This window comes from Enhydra lutris, unplaced genomic scaffold, assembly GCF_002288905.1.
Source record: "Enhydra lutris kenyoni isolate GAN:26980312 unplaced genomic scaffold, ASM228890v2 scaffoldscaffold32, whole genome shotgun sequence".
In the NCBI taxonomy this organism is placed as follows: Eukaryota; Metazoa; Chordata; class Mammalia; order Carnivora; family Mustelidae; genus Enhydra; species Enhydra lutris.
Window position 1 is genome coordinate 13,246,663 of NW_019154116.1, and position 20,715 is coordinate 13,267,377.

General features: G+C 40.4%; 1 protein-coding gene across 1 annotated transcript in view; it reads right to left on the reverse strand.

Moving 5' to 3' along the window:
• Positions 1–20,031, reverse strand: part of LOC111153470 (membrane associated ring-CH-type finger 11) — a 121,124-nt gene extending 101,093 nt beyond the window's left edge. Inside the window, exons 1-2 of the mRNA XM_022512495.1 lie at positions 19,483–20,031; positions 18,095–18,250 (exon numbers count right to left, since the gene is read on the reverse strand). Of these exons, the coding sequence (XP_022368203.1) occupies positions 18,095–18,250; positions 19,483–20,031 (705 nt within the window). The remainder of the gene's footprint in view (positions 1–18,094; positions 18,251–19,482) is intronic.
• Between the last annotated feature and the right edge of the window lie 684 nt (positions 20,032–20,715).

Consider the following 20,715-nt stretch of genomic DNA (forward strand, 5'->3'; position numbering starts at 1 on the left):
TTTATTTATTCACTTATAATCCCCCATACTTTAACCCTATTTAATATACATTTAATGAACATCATGGCCCCATCACTGTCTAACAGAAGCTTAACATTCCTACAGTCCCCAGTCCCACCAAAGACACTTGGAAACCACAGTTAAAATGGTTTTCCCTGACCAAACATAACATTCCTTATACCTTTTGCCATGCTCTCCTGGACTATTTGATAAAAGAGTTACTCAGTCAAGGAGTCAGGGACAGTGTTACAAACCAAGTTCTTTGAGTATTTATGCATTGCTAATTTTTAGAAACTAATATGTCATATTTTCTATGCATCAAAACAAGAGTAACTGTAGCTTCCTTCATATGGAAAGGGCATGCCAGTGAGTCCAGACAAACAATATTTGTCTAATGTTCACTGTTAGTGGTCTTAAAACACCCATACCTCTAAACTGAAATTATCTCTCTCATTTAGAAAAAAGAAAACTCTACGTATCTCTTTTTCCTTCCTCCATTTCTTGGTTGTTTCCAGTTATTTCCAGAGCAACGGAGACTTTCCTGGGGATTCACAACCAGAGATTCATTCTTCACATCCCCTCCCACCGGATATGAACCCCAGGAGATGGCCAGTGAGTGCCTAGTTACTGCTTAATTACAGTTCCTCTGGTTGTTAACTAAGAACTCAAGCTACTTGGAAAAATTTTCTCCCTCAAGCAAGATGACTTGCCATTAGTAAAACAATCAGTAGTAATTAAAAACCTCATTTTCGAATATAGTTCATAAGTTTTACATCAAGAAAATTGCTTCTCTTCTAACTCTCTTTTAAAATGTTGCCCTAAGCAAAATAAAAAAGACCCTCTTTAAAAAACTAAAGCCAACACCCACCCCCCAAAAAGCCAAAATGTAGTTCACTGTTTTTCAAGTAAAAAAACTGCTTCATGGGGTGCCTAGGTGGCTCAGTGGGTTAAAGCCTCTGCCTTCGGCTCAGGTTATGATCCCAGGGTCCTGGGATCGAGCCCACATCGGGCTCTCTGCTTGGCGGGGAGCCTGCTTCCTCCTCTCTCTGCCTGCCTCTCTGCCTATTTATGATCTCTGTCTGTCAAATAAATAAAATCTTTTTAAAAAACTGCTTCATTATTTATGAACCCAAATAAAGCATTTTTGCATCTTGCTGACAAAAATAGCTATAAAATATTTAATCATCAATATATTGCAAATATTTTGGCAGAGACAAATAGGTGCTATAATTATCTTCAGTTTAAACTTGTTGTGCCCAGATAGTCAACAGGCAATCAAAATGTGAATGCATTCCCAAAAATCACTTTAAATGGATTTAACATTCTGTTTGAGTTCACATACTTTACACTTTTAAACCATTTATAAAAAGTGGCTATTCCAAAATTTCTGAACAGAGTAAAATCTAACTCCCTCAAATTGCAAAGTGTAAAAAAAAGAAAACAAATATTTGATTTAATCAAATAGAAAAAGACCTTTTTTTGAAACAAATCAGGTGAACCAATAACAGATGTCAATTAAGTAAATGGAACCTGGTCCAAATGTATTTTCAAACAAGATGCAAAAAGTAGAGAAACGTCTCTAAGATGACGGAATTCTATGCACCCTAAGACACATTTCAGGAACGTAACTGGAGTTAACAGGAAACACTAGAGGGCGGAGTTGCATAGTGAAGTTCTTCTGACATCTCACTGGGGCTACCTACACTCCGATGTCTGCTCAGACAAATCGACAAGACCCGCCACTAACTGACTTATTTTTAAAGACTTTAAACTTTGAACAGATGACCTGAACTCATCCACTACAAAGGCAATCAAGCAAATTCAGGGAGACCCAGAGAAGGACTCCATGGATAATACGTATCCGCAGGATGACCTATCTCACCTCTTGCTTGTGTTGATAAATACAAATCTTACTCACCATGAAATGACCATCACTTTTCTCCTGAATAAAGGATTTGTAATAACCCACTTCGCTTATGGCCTTTGAAAGCTAAGGGTTGTACGTTATAGATGGCATTTCCCATCAAATTTGCAGAACTGATTATTCCATTTTCGTTGACTAAGTACCACAAGCTCAAACAAAATGTCTCCATATTATGGAGTGTCCACCCTTCAAAACTCCTTTATATTCATATTCTCTGTCAATGGCAGAGATTTTATAAAAGATGGGCTGCCCAGCATCCTGTTGCACTGACGAATGGAAGCCATTTATTTCAAATGGATTTTGGGAGCCCAGATGTCTGTTTCCGTAGCTCCAGAAGCAATATAAAAAGTCATTTCCCCTCTTTAAGTCAATGTGAGACTTTCATAGTGGCCAACTTATGTTCAGTTATCTCCCAATTTTATTATCTTGAAAATCACAGCCTCAAACATTCACTCTCCAAATAGCTAAGTTTCCTAGATGACATTCAATGAGATAATGGAGCTTCTCTTTAAAATGATCCATCTCAAAAATTGTATGTTTTTCAACACCAGGAGAAAATTGACCCAATATTCATTTTTTACTTATTTTATTATCGCTATACTTATAAAAATCATTATTAAAAATAATTATAATCCAGGGGTGCCTGGTTGGCTCAGCTGGTGAAGTGTACGACTCTTGACTGTGGAGTCTTGAGTTCAAGCCCCACATTGGGCATAGAGATTACTTTAAAATATAATTATAATCCAAAATAGCTGAATTTCTCAAATATCATAGTTTTTATTTTAAAATCCTAGCCTCTTGATAATTCTGTAGACGGAACAGTGAATAACTCAAGAAGAATCTTCACTATCCTCCTTCTCTTAATATCTGATTGTACTCTTTTTCCTTGCTCCTAAAACCAATATACTGAATCTTTACCATGATATCCTGGATAATACAATGGATTAGGAGATTGGTCACTATTGAGGCTTTTAATATATTGATACAAATCATAAAAATATAGGCAATAAATATTGACCTTGCCAGTTCATAGAAAACTGAAACCCAGAATCAAATGTGTTTCAGTGGGAAAATCAGTCATGGTGAGTATTCATTTGCATACCCTATCTCTAGAAAGCCATAAATTTAAAAATTCTGAGAATCAAAGTCAAAAATCATGGATTGGTAAACCTTCTCTGACCAACCTACCTAAAAATTTAACCATCCTTTCCCAAGATTTCATGTCTCTCATTCTTTCCCCAATATTTTTTTCCTTAGTACTTACCACTAATTTTATTTAGAGTTTATTTATTTATCCCTCTCTGGATTATATGCCCTCTGAAGGCAGGGATTTTATTTCTTTTGTTTACTCTCTTGTTCATCTGTAGTCCTGGAAGAGTGTCTATCAATTAGTAATTAAAAATTTGTTGTATTACTTAAAGAATGAATAAACAACAAATAGAAAATCTGGCAGAATTGCATGTGTGACAACTCTTGTTCTAACAAGGTTAGAAGTCCGGAATTAATAAAGCACTATCACATGCCAAGAACTCTGAAACTGTTACTTGATTTAACATTTCCAAAACATGATGAAATTAAGACCTATGGCATTGCTGTTGGTCACAGAGCTTGGTAAGTGGCTGAGCTAAAATGTGGATCCTGGTCTGCTTATTGCTAAAGGCTACGCTTTTTTCTATTATATCACACTGACCCTCATATAATCTCAATCCCTCTAGAAGATGTGTAACAATTTTTTTTAAAGGATGGGCTTAAGTTACAAAAGCTAATTTGTCCACATACTCATACTTGGGAGGCTCTGGAGACCTTAGAAGAAGCACTTGAATATTTATGAATGGTATAAGTATCTCCCACTTACTTGAAAAGCATAGAGTCCCACAATTCCTCAATTACTCACAGCAAGTCTCAGGTGATTGGGGAAAGAGAAGATAATGAAAAATCACACAGTTCCTTCACGATTGTGGGAGAGGACAACTGCACAAATACATGGGTTAACAGAAGAATTTGATTAGGGACTTGAAACATATAATCTCATTTAGCACATAATCACCATGATTGCAGAATCACAGACTCTCCCTAAATTGATAACTTCACAAAAAAGCTAACTCAACAACATTTATTGATTTTCAGAAGGCTCTACTCCAGGAATAACCATATGCAGGTCCAAGTTCCCTTAGCCGCCAACAATCCAACTATATGTTGTTTGCAAGGATATATTTTAGATTCAAAGACCAAATAGGGTGAAAGTACAAGGGTGAAAAAGGGTATATACCCAAACAGTAACCAAAAGAGAGCTAGAGTGGCTATACCATCCCTGCAGTTGGTACAACGATATCAGACAAAACAGACTTTAATATAAAAATGGCTACTAGAGACAATGGATGTTTTGTCATGATAAAACAACCAAAGTCTCAAGAAGATAGAACACTCATAAATATATTTGCTTCTAATAACAGAGCCCCAAAATACAAAAAGCAAAAACTGACAGAATTGAGGGAAATAGACATTTCAATAATAGTTGGAAATGTAAGGACCCCACTTTCAACTAGACAGAAGATCAACAGAAAACAGAATCTTTGAACAACACTATCAATCGACTATACCAAGCACACATTTATAGAATACACCATTCAACAACAGCAGAGTACACATTCTTCTTAGAAGTACATGCAACATTCTCTAGGATAGACCATGTATTAGGCCAAAATCCCTTACCCCAAATACTTTGGACCACATACATTTCAGAATTTGAAATTGTCCATATTTTTAAAATATGATATGGTGCATTTCAACATAAATGGAACATTCCCACATTGTCAGCAAGGTCTAGGTCAACATCCTATTAACTAAACACAATATATTTATGACAAAACACATGAATATTGATCTTAACTGATAGCTAGATGAAGACCACCGGTAGCCTCAAGTCAATTCAGATATTTTGTCTTCAAATAAATTAAAAAAAAAATTAAACACACCTGTTGCTTCAACTTTCAAACATTTTCCAAATAGATCCACTTTCCCTTGTTTTTACCGCCATCATGACCTACTATTAAGTCCTTCCTATCCACCCACCAAGGAAGCCTTCTAACAGCATTCCTGCCCCAGCCCAGCCTCTCTACAACCCAGTCTCCACAAAGCAATCAAAGACAACTATTATTACTACTATATTACTCCTCTACCTCAGACTTTCCAATGTCTTCTCCTTGCTCTTAGAAGGAAACATGAATTCCTCATGACAGCCTACATGGTGAGGTACACTCCTGCTTCCCCAATGACATCACTTGCTCCTCCTCCTTCATGGTCCTCTTTTTATTCCATCCAACACACCAAGCTCTTTCCTACTTAGAGTTTTTGGTTCAGCATCTCTCCCTCTCAGCATGCTCTTCAAAGGGTTTTTCAAAGGTGGGATTATCATCAATCTTTAGGTCTAAGCTCAGACATTGCCTCCTCAGAAAGACTTTCCCTACCCCTTCCACTGAGCCACCCAGGTGCCCCAAGGTTGTATGTTCTTAAGAGGAAGACCACAAAGGTAAAGTAGTCTCATTCACATCATAACAACAGCATATGTTATGAATAGGACTCATCACAAGTAATGTTAAACTTGACCACCTGGCTAACATCATTATTTGCCAGGCTTCTCGACTGGAAGGTCACTCCCCTGCCTCCTTATACCTTGTAACCGATCTACTCTTGGGAAGCAGGTCACTTAGTACATCCCATACTCAGGAGGGTACGACTGGAACACAACTCCATCATGCGATATGCAAAAAAAAATATATATATATATTTGGAGTTCTTCAGTTAGGGAGATTTGTCTCTTCTCTCCCATTCACTCATTCAATCATTTATTTATATCAATATGCACTCATGGATGTTTATATGATAGTATGAGTTATCATCCAGTATTACATTATTTATTTCATTGCTCAAAGTGTTCCAGATTTAGGCATTTCAGGTTGGCCTTTATGTTGCATTGCTATCCCTCATCCTTTTGTTTTTTGAGCACTTCTTTACTTTCTAGTATGAGGTACTCCAGCCTCATCTTGTGTAAGAACACCATTTTGTATGTGACCGGTTCCCTTGATTGGAAAATGGAAACCAAGATCTAGTGCTAGGTGAGTTTATTATTACTGGAGTGTCACAACCATTAGGCCCTCTCAGCAGACAGAGCTAGGAAATGGAGGTACATATACTAACCCATGCATAAGCACATATCTATAAATATTTATATCTATCTTGAGCAAACCATGAATTTATACTGATGTCTCCAACTCTAATCCAGGACCATGCGGCTCACTCTAGCATGCCCTGTTTTAACCAGTTTATTTACAGTAGAAGTATTAACATAATCTATAATTACCTACTTTTTAAAATTTATTTGCTTACTTTTTTATGGTCTGTCTCTCACCATCAAGGATTTAAAATAAGAAGCAAAGGTTCACCTAACTCTGTAGCTCTAGGGCCTAAAACTGTCTGCTACGTACTGGTGATCAATTTGTTGGATGTGTGGAAAACATAATCAACAGAAAAGTACTGATTATATAATTCTAAATAGGAAATAACAAAGATGGAATATGTTGAATTTAACCCCTGACATGAGTAAAATCATCATTTAGACCAAAAATAAACACATATTAATCCATTGCTATGCCCTGTTATATTAATAACCTCTACGCATTCATCATCACTTAGCACTGAAATTTTCCCTACAAGCAATTCAAGGAATGGTTGGTGTTTTCCCCCTAAAGTTTACTGTAGCAGAGCTTAATCATGTCCAAAATGAAAGTAGTATCTTCTATCTCAAATTTCCTTTTCTGTAACAGTAGAGTGCAGGTCAGAGAGAAGAGCCAGGCAGGAAGTAGGGAGATGAGTCACCCACTGCTACTTGTTTCACCAAATTACTCAAAAAGTTCTCAATATCCAATAGTCTTTCCCTCCATAGTCTAAGAACCATCATGTCATCCAAAGCTACCCAACAAATTTTGGCACCATTACTTAAAATCTTGTTGGCTTAGCATTTTCTCACTTTTTACTCCTTCTCAAATCACTGAGAAGTCTTGTCTAGATCTGAAAATGGCTTTAATAGAAGTTAGAGCAGTAGGACTGAGAGTCCACCATCAAAGTAAAGAAAAACAGTTTCAATGAACTATTGGGATTTCATCAAAATCAAAAGCTTTTGCACAGCAAAGCAAACAGTTAACAAAACCAAAAGACAACTGACAGAATGGGAGAAGATATTTGCAAACGACATATCAGATAAAGGGCTAGTATCCAAAATCTATAAAGAGCTTAGCAAACTCAACACCCAAAGAACAAATAATCCAATCAAGAAATGGGCAGAGGACATGAACAGACATTTCTGCAAAGAAGACATCCAGATGGCCAACAGACACATGAAAATATGCTCCACATCACTCGGCATCAGGGAAATACAAATCAAAACCACAATGAGATACCACCTCACACCAGTCACAATGGCTAAAATGAACAAGTCAGGAAATGACAGATCCTGGCGAGGATGCGGAGAAAGGGAAACCGTCCTACACTGTTGGTGGGAATGCAAGCTGGTGCAACCACTCTGGAAAACAGCATGGAGGTTCCTCAAAATGTTGAAAATAGAGCTGCCCTATGACCCAGCAATTGCACTACTGGGTATTTACCCTAAAGATACAAACGTAGTGATCCGAAGGGGCACGTGCACCCAAATGTTTATAGCAGCAATGTCCACAATAGCCAAACTATGAAAAGAACCTAGATGTCCATCAACAGACAAATGGATAAAGAAGATGTGGTATATATCTGCAATGGAATACTATGCAGCCATCAAAAGAAATGAAATCTTGCCATTTGCGATGACGTGGATGGAACTAGAGGGCAAAATAAGTCAATCAGAGAAAGACAACTATCATATGATCTCCCTGATATGAGGAAGTGGAGATGCAACATGGGGGGGTTGGGGGATAGGAAAAGAATAAATGAAACAAGATGGGATTGGGAGGGAGACAAATCATAAATCACTCTTAATCTCACAAAACAAACTGAGGGTTGCAGGGGGTGGGGGGGTGGGGTTATGGATATTGGGGAGGGTATGTGCTATGGTGAGTGCAGTGAAGTGTGTAAACCTAGCGATTCACAGACCTGTACCCCTGGGGATAAAAATATATTATATGTTTACAAAAAATTTTAAAAATTTAATAAAAAAAAAAGAAAGAAAAACAGTTTCAGAAGGGATGAAAAGGTGATTTTACATTCAAAATTTTCTTTCAGCTTCCAGGTTTGAGCTTGGTCCTAGAGGATACAGTGTGGGTAAAGATCAATAACCTTTCCTCTCTAAAAGGACAGGAGCTTCCCCTGGCAATCTCCCATCTACTTGCTCCCACTAAAATAAGGGAAGATGTCAAGAAAAGGAAGAGAAAGATGGAATGAGAGTGAAACAAATATTTATTGAATGCCAAATATATCCCTAGTAAACCCTATGCTCTTTTCTACTCTACTATAAACTTTTTAAGTTCTTTGTTTTTTCTTTATACTAATAAAGAGATGCCTCTTACATGGATATTTATGTAAAAAATTGCAAATGTAACATAGAAAAGAAATCAATATTGGGGGCAGAGAAAAGAGCACAAGAACAAAAGTATTTCCTGGAATATTCAGGAGTATTCTTTCAGAAGAAAATAAGTAAAATTCCCTGATATTTGTGAGAAATGTTATTATTCTTAAAATTTTTTTTAAGAGGCTGAACAAACCAAGGGGAGCCTGTATACATTTCTTGAAATAGCTCCTTGTTTATTTGAACTATATTGTAACTCAGAGTCATGACACAAATAAACTTTGTGGCACAAGTGCATGTCCATATATAACAAAGGAGTGCCCAGAAGGTTCCTGTAATTAGAGCTAGATGCATATGGGAGGGCCCCCTGCGCCCAAATTAAGCTTTGGCCACTTGCACAGAATTAGCATACCAAAATGAGAAACAAAACCGAAAGGCATATTAAGGCAAGGGCACTTTATTACTACGATAAGGATACACTGCCCAACTGTGATCACAGCGAACTGTCTTGAAGAGATAAAAACTGGGAGAGCATGGTTTTTATACAGTAGTTTCCAGAGCATACCACACCTAAAAGGAAGGATGGAATAAGAAATGTCTCCTCAGTAAATTCTCTTACTGACTTTGCCTATAGAGAAATGCTGCCAGGTTTCTGGCATGTCCTCCCACGTGACTACTCCCTGCTGAAGCTGTCCACCTCTACTTACATGGGACTTCCGTTTCCATAAATCTTGTCGAACAGCTGTTGAATTGTAAGTTACGCTCACAGGGGAGATGCTGTCAAATATCGAAGGATACAGAAAGCGCAAGCCCCAGTGCAGTTTTTCCTGGAGAGATCTCGGAGTCTACCATCCATTTACTGGTAATTGTAGGTGACCCTCTCCTGTCAGTCCCCTCCCTGCTGTCCCAAAAGGTCAAAAGCACACTCACCTTGCCCGCAGTCATACCACATTCTACTCTTACATGGTCCAAAGACAGAAGGAAGCCAAGTTTATCAGTCACATCACAACAAAGCCACACACCAAGCAGGAAATGAGCAAGGAAGAAACAGTCCATTCTCTTACTACATTTCCCTGTGTTGGAGTATTGTTATCACCAGTGGGAAAGCACCTTTGAAGTTATTTTACAACTGTACAGACCTTTTGTCAAAGAAAAAAAAAAAGTCACCTTGTTTTCAGCCAGGTGAAAAGATTCCACACCAAAAAAGTTCTACCAAGAACACATTCTTAGCAGCCGATCTATACCCATGATCGTACAGCAAAATTTCCAACAAATTATTCAAATTCTCAGGACAGACCTTAGATTAAATCCTTCAACCAATGACAACCTCAAGAAAGCAAGTGTGTTCCACATGGGTAATTCCACATTCACAGGGAGTCTTTTCATGACATTTTATTTTGTGAAAAGAGCAGACATGTCTCTCTGGAACCTTTTTTTTTTTTTTTTTAATTTTAGGTTTTAAAAATAGATCCCTCTATTACCCTTAAGGGTTTTTTCCTATGGTCTGAAGAACTGAACATACTTTGCCCTAGCACGTTGAGAACAGAATTCTTAGAAGAGCAATTTAAGAACAAGTTAAGAACTAACAACCAGTAGATGGCTAATGTGTGAGCAAAGAAGGCAATTCGTTTTCCTTAGGACACATTCTCACTGCAGGAATAGGAACATAACCCCCATGGTTCAGTTCACCTTTTAAGACATTCACTTAAGCATTCATTCATTCATTCATTCATTCATTCATTGTACAAGTATTCATTGAATGACCACAGAGTGACCAAGAAAGAGAAGTTTTCCCAAACTATGTTGAGTTGTGTTACATTTGTTCTAAAACCCTTCCCACTCACTGATAAGCTTGCTCTCCTAGAAGGCAAGCTTGGAAACCCCAATCAAACTAAATATTATTTTAAGGCATTCAAAAGGTGGTATTCTAAGCATATCTGTTGGGTTGCAGATAGTCTGGAAGGACTTGTTTTAGGAATGGTATGCGAACACTCTCTAAAATGCATTCTACAACTCAAGGAGATGAGAAGGTGGCCTATTCCAGGGATGCTGAGGGCTTCTCTGGGATGTCTTTGCCTTCTGCTTCTAACTTAACTAAAGCTCCTCCTGGAAATGGAGGGTTGAGTCTGACACAACCAAAAAATAGTTTGGAATGGGCGCCTGGGTGGCTCAGTGGGTTAAGCCTCTGCCTTCGGCTCAGGTCATGATCCCAGAGTCCTGGGATCGAGTCCTGCATCGGGCTCTCTGCTCAGCGGGGAGCCTGCTTCCTCCTCTCTCTGCCTGCCTCTCTGCCTACTTGTGATTTCTGTCTGTCAAATAAATAAATAAAATGTTTAAAAAAAATGGTTTGGAAGAAACAACCATTTTAATATTTAGTATTAAAAAGTTAATAGCATTTTGTTTTTGGAGCTACAGTGCCACCATTTTCTGAATGATAGAGGTTTATGATGATTTCACTCAAAAGTACAAAGAAACACAAATTTTGGAACACTTCACCCATTTCATTTCCTAAGAGGTCAGAAAACACCTTTGTCCATACTGATACTCAGTTTGTTTAAACTAGGGGTTGGCAAACTATTGCCAAATCTATGTGGGCCCGATCCAGCTCACCACCTCTTTGTGCTGTCCACAAGTTTTTTAATTTATTTTTTTAAGGATTTTTTTTTTTTTTATTTATGTGACAGAGAGAGAGACAGCGAGAACAGGAACACAAGCAGGATGGCGGGAGAGGGAGAAGCAGGTTCCCACTGAGCAGGGAGCCCGATATGGGGTTCGGTCCCAGGACCCCGGGATCATGACCTGAGCTGAAGGCAGACACCCAACAACTGAGCCACCTGGGCACCCAGTTTTTAAATTTTAAATGGTTGGGGTTGAGGAGAGACAAAAGGAGGGTCTGATTTCCTGACACATTACGGTTACATAAAATTCAAATTTCAGGGCCTACAAGTGAAGACTTATTGGAACACAGACACACTCATCCCTTAATACAATGTTTATGACTGCTTTCATGTTAGGACAGTAACTATAATATTTTAGGCCCTCAAAGCCTAAAATATTTATTCTCAGGCCCTTTATAGAACAGATTTTCTAAACTCTGGTTTATATAACAAGATAAATGTCATCAAGCGAAGACATTTTGGAGCTACAGCAAGGTTCCTCTGCCCAACTACTCCCAAATTTTCTCGCCACCGTAACTTGCTTTGACCAAAAACGTCTGCCCAAGCTCCATCCCAGCGGGAGTCATGGGCAGGGGTTCTTTCTTTTATAGGCAACTCAGTGGAGGGGCCCAGAGAGTAAAGAAGAGGAAGATATCAAAATGGAAATACACTTAAAAAGAGGTAGGAAATGTAGAAAAGCAAATGTGTGTAGAAGAGAGTTCTGAAGAGTTTCACCCATCTGGGCGACACCATCCCCAATCCTCTTTCAATAAAGGGTAGAGGCCCAGGCTGACACACAATGCCTAAATGGACTCCATCTCTTTTTACGATCATCTCAGAACAATCTGGCTTTGAGACAAATTGTAAAATCCCAGTACATGTGGCCTATACAATAAGTTAGATGGCTTATAAGTAGTACACAAAGTGTAATTTACATATTTTATTCAGCAGAGAATCATTAATCTATTCTAGTGAGTAAAATGAAGATTCATGTGTTTTGAGAATTAGTAAGCAAATGAAACAAAAATAATTTCAAAGGCGAGCAAATTGCCTCATGATGTGTTCTTTGTTTATTTTGACATTTTTAATTACCTATAAAATATGCCAACATATGCATTTAAATATTACATTTTAATGTTGTTTCTCGGTTGTTCAGGCATGGTAATGAAAAGCTTCTCCTCAACTTGCCATTTGCTAGCAAACCTACAGAGAATGTTAGTAATAGCAACAGTTAGGGAAAAAAAAGAAAAGAAAAGGAGACGCTCACCATGCCAACCAGGTCGTATGCATGAAGACATTTTTAAGCCATAAAATGCAAATGATTTGGAGCATTTCAAATGACAGCACGCAATACTGCTAAAGTTCATGCTCTGATGTTTTCTTATTACATTTTCAAAACCACAGTCAGTTTTCTAGAATAACTTGCCAACTTCTCCTAGTGCATCAGCTACATCGTGAGAATGATTACATCACTTCTGAAGGTAGACCACCCCTTTCGTGACACAGCCCTGGTCCTCGAGAAGTTAAAGTTCTATAAACACTTTACAAATATGCCCCAGAACATGAGCCCTGAGGAACCTACCTGGTGCCAACTTCCTCTCTAATTCAAAACTGTCACGATGAGCACCAGGGTTTTAAGAATATGGATAAAAATGAAAACACTCCCAAGTCGTTCTCCCTCCCAGAAGACTTTCCCATCATTCTTACTGCTGTGAGCCGACCTGTTCCAGACAGCACACTGTAAGTGTTGAAAGGAGAACCCATAAGGGGAATGCAGACAAAAATGTTACAGGCTAGTAAAAACATCCAGGGGCCTAATATTCACAAAGGTATATATGGCCCCATGCAACTTTCAATGCTGTCCAAGGCAAGATCCTTCCCAGGCCTTTCCTTCAGTACTCTAAGTAAGGCGGGAAGAAGGAAAGCTGATGAACACCACAATTCACCCTGACTGATGCTCTGCCCACTGTCTGTGCCTCTGCGGGATGCTCTCCAGGGATCTCTGGGGGCTTCTCCAACCTCCTCTTATGCACACACACATCCCACCCAGCAGGGAGATTTCCCAGTGTAAACAAGTGACACCTGAGAAGCCGAGCAGCGCTGTGTGCTTGGCTACCTGTGGAAGCATCTCGTAACTCCGCTTATGAGCAGACTTCAATAAGGACCCCTGGGGAGGGGTATCTGGAAAGTACAGATGCTCCTGTGTGCTGAGAACATTGCATTGCATTACACCCCTGAGTTTTTTAAATGTTGATTCATTCATTATTTACAAAAACAAATTTTTTCAGACACTGAGATGGGCTCTCCCAGAAAAAGCAGAGGGGTAAACATCTAATGAAAAAGAATGATATGAAAAGAGAAGTCCTTAAATTCATGTTGGTGACAAGAGACTGAAGGACACGACAGGGACCCATGAATGACTGAAGGTCCCCATCTGTTAGCTGAATAAACAAGTAATAATAATCAGAGCCAGTATTAAAATGGCACCTACTATGTGCTGGGCACTACTCTAACCAGTTTACAGATATTATGTATTTAGTCTCAAAACATACATTATATATTTTATATATATATATATATATATATACACACATATATAATATATATGTTATAATAAATACATATATATTTAGTCCTCAAAATAGTAGATAAAATAGGTGCCCTTATGATTTTTTAAAGATGAGTTAACTGGCTGGCCCAGTCGGTAGAGCCTGAGACTCTTTACCCCAGTGTCACACGTTCCAGCCCGAGGCTGGGTTTAGAGATCACTTTTAAAAAATGAGCTAATGAGGCACAAAGAGGTAAGTAAGTTGTACAAGGTAACACCAGGAGCACCTCCCATTTACAGTGTGTTTTTCTGTTTAGGCAATGCGCTCAGTCTTTTATAAGAAGTCTTGAGTTTCCCATACAATATGTTACCAAATCAACGCTATCTCTTCAAACATCTGTATTTCTTGAAAAAGTACTGAAAGCATCCATAAACTTGAATATAGCTTAATTAATGTCACCAACATCGCAAGATAAATTTGATCTGATATATTCTTAGATTCCACTAATTTTATACCATGCTATGAGATTCAAAGCAGAATTAGCTTTTACTCTTAAAATATTACTAGTGCACCATCTTGAATATGTTAACCAATGAAATAGATTCTACAAGTAGGTAGGAGGGTAAATGCACGTTAATTACTTGGAATGTCTTAATTAACTCCTACTGCTAATGACACAGCAATTAAGGTTTAAATATGCTTAGAGGATACATCGGGTTTTCTACAGGGTCGTGTTGCTGAACATCACTAAAATCCAAAGGAATGGGGAGTTTTAGACCCAAGTTCTCAAAGAACTCTAATCTCAATGGGAAAAACAAGTAAAACTTAAGTTTTAGACTGTGCAGCACAAGGTGCATGTGCGCACGCACACACACACACACATACACACACACACACACTTTTGGTTAGCTGCCCTTCTCTGTCCCCATATCCCTCTGCGCACCAGGAGACACCTCATGGTAGTAATCATTTCTGAAAGTGCTTCAGGGTATTATGCATCAAGCTTCACCGATGGAGTCAACCCCCCATACATTTTTTTTTAAGTTTCCTTATTTCTGAGCATTAGGAGGTACGTCATGGTTCCTGTTGAACTATCTGGGCTTAACAAGCTTGAAGCAGAGACCAGGGTAAATAGATAGAGCTATTTTTAGAAGCCATCTCCTGTTGTGAATTAAAGATAGAGATTCTCTTTAAAAGAAGGACAGACTCCAAAGGTGAAGTCTATTTTCCCTTCTCTTGAATGTGGGCTGGTCCTATGACTTGCTTTAATCAAGAGAAGGCAGCATACATGAAACTGTGTCACTTCCAAGATTGGGCCTTAAGCAATCTGTATGCACTTGGAACTCAACCAGTATACTATGAAAACATGGAAAGAGAACTGAGGCACCAGTTGACAGCCCCAGCTGGGCTTCCAGCCGACAGCCAGCACCAAGAACAAGTCTTACGAGTGAGCCATCCTGGATACTCCAATCTAGTCAAACCTCTGGATGACCATGGCTCCCAGCTGACACCACATATGGAGAAGAACCTTCCAGCTAACCTCAATCAGCCCAGGCTTTGAAGAGATCATGACAGATTATTGTTCAGACTACTAAGTATTTGAGGTGATTTATTAAACAATAAACGGTCAAAGCCTTTCTAGACCATCTTAGAGACCCAGGGTAAAACCAGTTCCTGAGTGACTCACCTGTGCACAGGACAAGCCATGATGGAATTGAGATAACCTTCTAATATGGGGCATGGAGACTAAGACCATGGACCTCAGAGCCAGACTGACTAAATTTGGAATCCTGGCTTTGCCTTCGACTAGATATGTAGCCGTAGAAATTATGTAACTTTTCTGTGTCTGTCTCAGTTTCCATCTGTGTAAAATAGTGATTATACTATTCCCTACCTCACAGATTTGTTATGAAGATGAAACATCAGTATCAGCATATGTAAAGCACTTAGAACAGTGCCTCGCACAGAGTACGTATTCAGCAAATGTTCTCTGTTAATATTATTATTTATTCTCTCTTCTGTTCTACATCCAAGGAACCACCCACTCACAGTCATGGAGGGCCCTATACTTAGGACAGAGGATAAGGAAAGTGAAGGGCAGGTGCCAAAACATACTTCCTCTTTGATCCTACACCATGAAGAAATGGATTTCTGCCAGGTCATAAAAGTGTGCATGTGATAAATGCTAAATCTGATAGGCCTCACACCAGCAAGGAAGAAAACCAAAAATCAGAGTAAATGCTCATTTTGTAGGTGATCCATAAGAGAAGCATCAGACAATTAATAAAACTTGATCTGAGAATAAATTGCTCCTATGTTGAAGAATCCACACTCTAGGAACCTTATAACTGATTATAACTGATTTCCATTCATTAAAAGTACTGAGTTTTTTAGGCATATAACATAGTCCTGGAAAGTTATTTTCTTGGGCATGATCTAAGCTATCATCATCACACTCATATCAACTTTGTTTCTGAATATTATTTTGTAATTCACTCTAACAAACAGGGCACCTTACAGATCAGGGTAGCATTTGCATATGTCATAATAAAATTAATTCTACTGTATTAGTAACACTGGGTTAGTTTGGGGGTTTGAGTAATTTTTTAAATTTTTTGGTCATATCGTACACGCACTTTGGGGAAATGTTTTTGTTAAAATGATACATCACACTTTGGGGAAATGTTTTTGTTAAAATGATATTGAATGATTTAGTTTTATGAATGAAGAAAACATAATAGCAAATCAATTCATTTTGCTATAGAATTACCAAACAGTACTTTTTGCCCCAGCCCTTTGTCTCTTCTCTATTTTAAAATTATATCAAGGACCTATTTCTGTTGACTTCAAAAATGATCATCCCACATGAGTTAATATATGGTAGCCATACGTTTCTGAAATACTTAGCATTCTATTTGAGCTCTTGAACTTCTGGCCATAATGCTTCTTATGGGACTTTTCACTAGAGTTCCAAACTCCCCCCTTCTCTTCTCCCCATGTTTCTAGTCATAGAATTATTGGAGATCCAGTGATACCACTCTTATCCTTATATCCAGACATGATTCCATCTGTTTTTCAGGACAACTTTGATAGATCTATAAATTGATACCCAGGTAGTTCAATCAATTAGAGGTTCTGGGAACAAGTGTCAGGTTTGTGCCTATTTTCAGCATGATAGTATCACTTTTCCACATGAGTTATTCTTCTCTCCAAACTATTTATAAGCCTTTGGTCAACTTGAAAAAAATCCACATTTTCATCTCATGCCTGCTAATCATGCTTTAAATGATGACTATCAGAGATGCAAATTAATTGCAAACCATATGAAGGATGTGCAAATTAAAATCTATGAAATTTAAATTATTAATGCAGTAGTAATTCAGCTTCAAGTTTCCTTCTGCAGTCACTAACAGTTTCACCTATTTTATAGTGCTCAATGCAAACTACATTTGTTAAACAGAAACAAGGAGCACTAGATTCTATGACTTTCTTCCCCTCCTAACTTTTCAGTCCCCTTCCCCCTCTTCCTGCTTCTGCAGCCTTGGTCTCTGTTTTGAACTTAATCTTTTATGTCTGCTTAACTTCAGCCCCATGTTACTACCAGATCTTATCAATTACACACTATTCTGCTTTAATTTAATATGTCATTCTTAATATTTTGAATTTTACATCCCACCGGTCTTTTCAAAGAATCTGAATCAGTTCCACCACGAAAAAACCAAAGCCTGTTTTTCCAAGGGCATTTGTAGGGTTATGGGTATTGTGTTTTATGTGATTATACACAAAAAGTTTAAGAATATATGCAATTTCAGTTCTATTATTGAGAGTAACTGTTGGAAATATTTCTGCATCCACTATGTAGTTGAACACAGCAAATGAAAGTAGCCAAAGTTTCCAAATGCAGCATCATAAGAAAAAGAGCCCAGTTAAGTGAAAAGAGTTTTCAAATTAAAACTAGAAGATTACACTGAAGTTTCCAGACTCGTTAAGTTCTGCTTTACTTGCGTGTGTTTTCCATAAATGGAGCCCATTCTGAGCTTCAATGCTTAAATTAACAAAAATATTATTAAAATAAATTGTGTAATATTTCTAATTAATAATAACTGATTTAATTGAAGCATAAGACAGTTTACCAACTTGCCCTTTTAGAAACAAAGATGGGCATAACTTTACCAAAAAGCAACAAATCAATAAAGGAAACCACTTGAATAAACTGTCTCTTGAGTTTCTCAGATAAAAATGTCACAAATTTCTCAAAGCACAACTCAACAAATTCTAAATCTTGGCTTATATTTTGATTTGCATAAAATGTTTGTAAGTAGCATATATAAATATCCTTAGTAGTCACTAAACTCAAATGCACACATGTTTAGCAAAAGCATTTCAGGAAAAAAAAAATGTCATGGATGTTTACCTGGCAAGGCTGTTTCATTTTAATGGCTATGACATGGTATCTGTAACAGCAGAGCTCGCAGGTCCAGGAACCCCTCTCACTGATCCACTTTAGCAGGCACAGCTGATGTGTATATCGAACTGACCCATCACAGCGGCAGGGGTTTAACAACTCCCCCTGAAAAGAAAACAGCTCATGTGAATATTTACACTTGTGTGTCAATTTTAAAAAAACAAAACAAAACAACACAACACAACACTTGCTTTCTTTTCTTTCAAAGCCATTTGCCCGGAAGGATACCAGCATCAAACTATCCTAGAAAATACAATTAAATTTTTATATCTCTGGTGGGAATGAAACTAAAGTCTTAAAACTATTTCAAAGATATTGCTTAGACTTATGACATAAATGTTCTACCAACATTCAAAATGTCTGCAAGATATAGCTCCCTTTCCCTTGGGGGAAAGCTGTACTATTAAATCTCTTTAATAACTTTTAAGTGGATGGTCAGATGCATTTCCTCTGCAGTTATTCTTAATCATCGCTAAAGAAGAAATGCGTGGCATCCCAGAAAGTAGCTTGCAATAGCATTATGCTTTTATTTTTTTCTAAATGTAGCATCATAAATATTGACTTAGGGCACTATATTCCTGAAAGCCTGCATATTCTTATGCAATTTCCTTACTTTTAAAAATATTAAACCTAATGTATTCTCAGATCACGTAAGAGACGAATTATCCTCTTGTCTCTATGATTACTCTCATATAAGTTTGCACACACCTCTAATGGAGTTTTTAATTTCAGTTTTTAATTTATGTTTCTAACAAAATACAAAATACATTGCTAGCTAAATAGGCTTTCTTTCACAAGGTCAAAGTACATTCCTATTTCTCTTGTAAAAACTGTAACATGTTCTTCACATCAGTGAGATTAAGTCAACATTATTTGCAATATGTAAAGACCCTGTCCTTTTTGGTTCTGGCATGCCTCACCCCCAGTTTGTATTCTAAGACTATCTGCCTCAGGACACATTTGTAGAAAAAAGGATATAGGTTTGTTTTTCTCTATAAACCAAAATCCATTTAGCAATTTACAAAAGATACTTAGGACATGATCCTTAAAGCACCTGAGGAATGCGTAACTGCAAACCAGGTGGGGTAAAAAAATAAGTATAGATCAAATTAAACCTTGCATTCGCCACCGGGACATTTTCATCTGCCTTCGCAGAAAGGGAAAAGCGAACACAAGTAGCAGCCGCTCAGTTGGTCGGACTAAACAAGCACAGCTGACGAGGAAGCCGGAGGCGAGCGCTGTCCGCGGTGCTGAAAGGTCGACCGTCCAGGGCAGGAGCCGGTCCAGTCCAGACCAGAGCCCACTGCCAGCTGCTCTGAGGTCCCCCAGGGCCTTACCTGCTCCGCGCCCTGGAAGCAGATCTTGCAGATGGGCTGGTGGTGCTGGTGCTGGTGCCCGGCGCGCTGGTCGCCACCGCCGCTGCTGCTGCTGCGGCTGCTACACACCGAGCGCGTCTCGGGCTGGTCGCCGGCGCCCCGCCGCTCGCCCTCCCCTCCCGCGCCGGCCTCAGGCTCCCCGGGGACGCCCTTCACCGCCGCCGCCGCCTCAGGGATCGCCACCTCCGGAAGGCGCCTAGGACCTTCCCCCGAGTCGCCAGCCGCGGACACCTCCTGGCCGGCGGGCGTCAGGGGCGGCGGCGGGAGCTCGTCCGCGCCCCGGCGCCGCGGGACCAGCTCCGTCGGCGGCTGGTCTGGTCCCGCGGCGCGCTCGGGGGACGCAGGCGGCGCGGGCAGCGGTGGCAGGTAGCGTGGGAGCGCGGGGACCGAGGCCGGCTCTCCCGGCGGCGGCGGCGGGGGAGGCGACGGGGGAGGCGACGGGGGCGGCTCGGTGTCCCCGCTCTCCGCCCCGCGGCGCAGACTGCCGCTGAGGCCGCCCTCAAAGCTCATGGTGGTGCCGCCGCCGCCCTCCTGCCAGCCCAGCCGGCGGGCCGGGCTCAGGCAGCAGCCGAAGGGAGAACGGAGGGGGCGGGAGGACAGAAGGAGGAGTGGAGGGAGGGAGGAGGGTGGGGAGGGGGACCCGGGAGCCAGGGGCTAGGGGGCGGGACGGGGAGGGGAAGCGGAGGGCCCGGCGGCGGCGGCGGCGGCGGCGGCGGCAGAAGCTCCTGCTCCGCGGAGCCGCCGGCTCGGCTCTGATGGAGGCGGCGCCGAATTCGACTGCGCGTGAGAGCCGCGCCGCGCGGGGGGCGGGGGGTCGGAAGAGGGAGGGGGAGGGGGGACTGGAGCGGCGCCGCGGGGGGGGGGTGGGCGGGGGAAGAAGGCGGAGGGGGCGGGCGCGGGGCCGACGGGGAGGAGCGGGGGGGGCGTCCCGGGGAAGTGCGGGGGCGATGTGGAGGCGGCGGGTGCGAACCCCGGCTGGGGTGCGGAGACCTCGGGCCGGAATTCAGGGAGGGGAGATCCCCGAGCCGACTCCGAGGACCCCGCCCCGGGGCAGCTCACGTCGGTTCCGGGGCGGATTACCCCTCTCCTAACGGCGCGGCACTGCGGCTCTCGGGAGCCTGGAAAGGGGGGAGGGGTCGGAGGCCACGGGTCCAGAAACCGTTACTAGGAAGGCAAGTGGGATGCGGCTGCGCC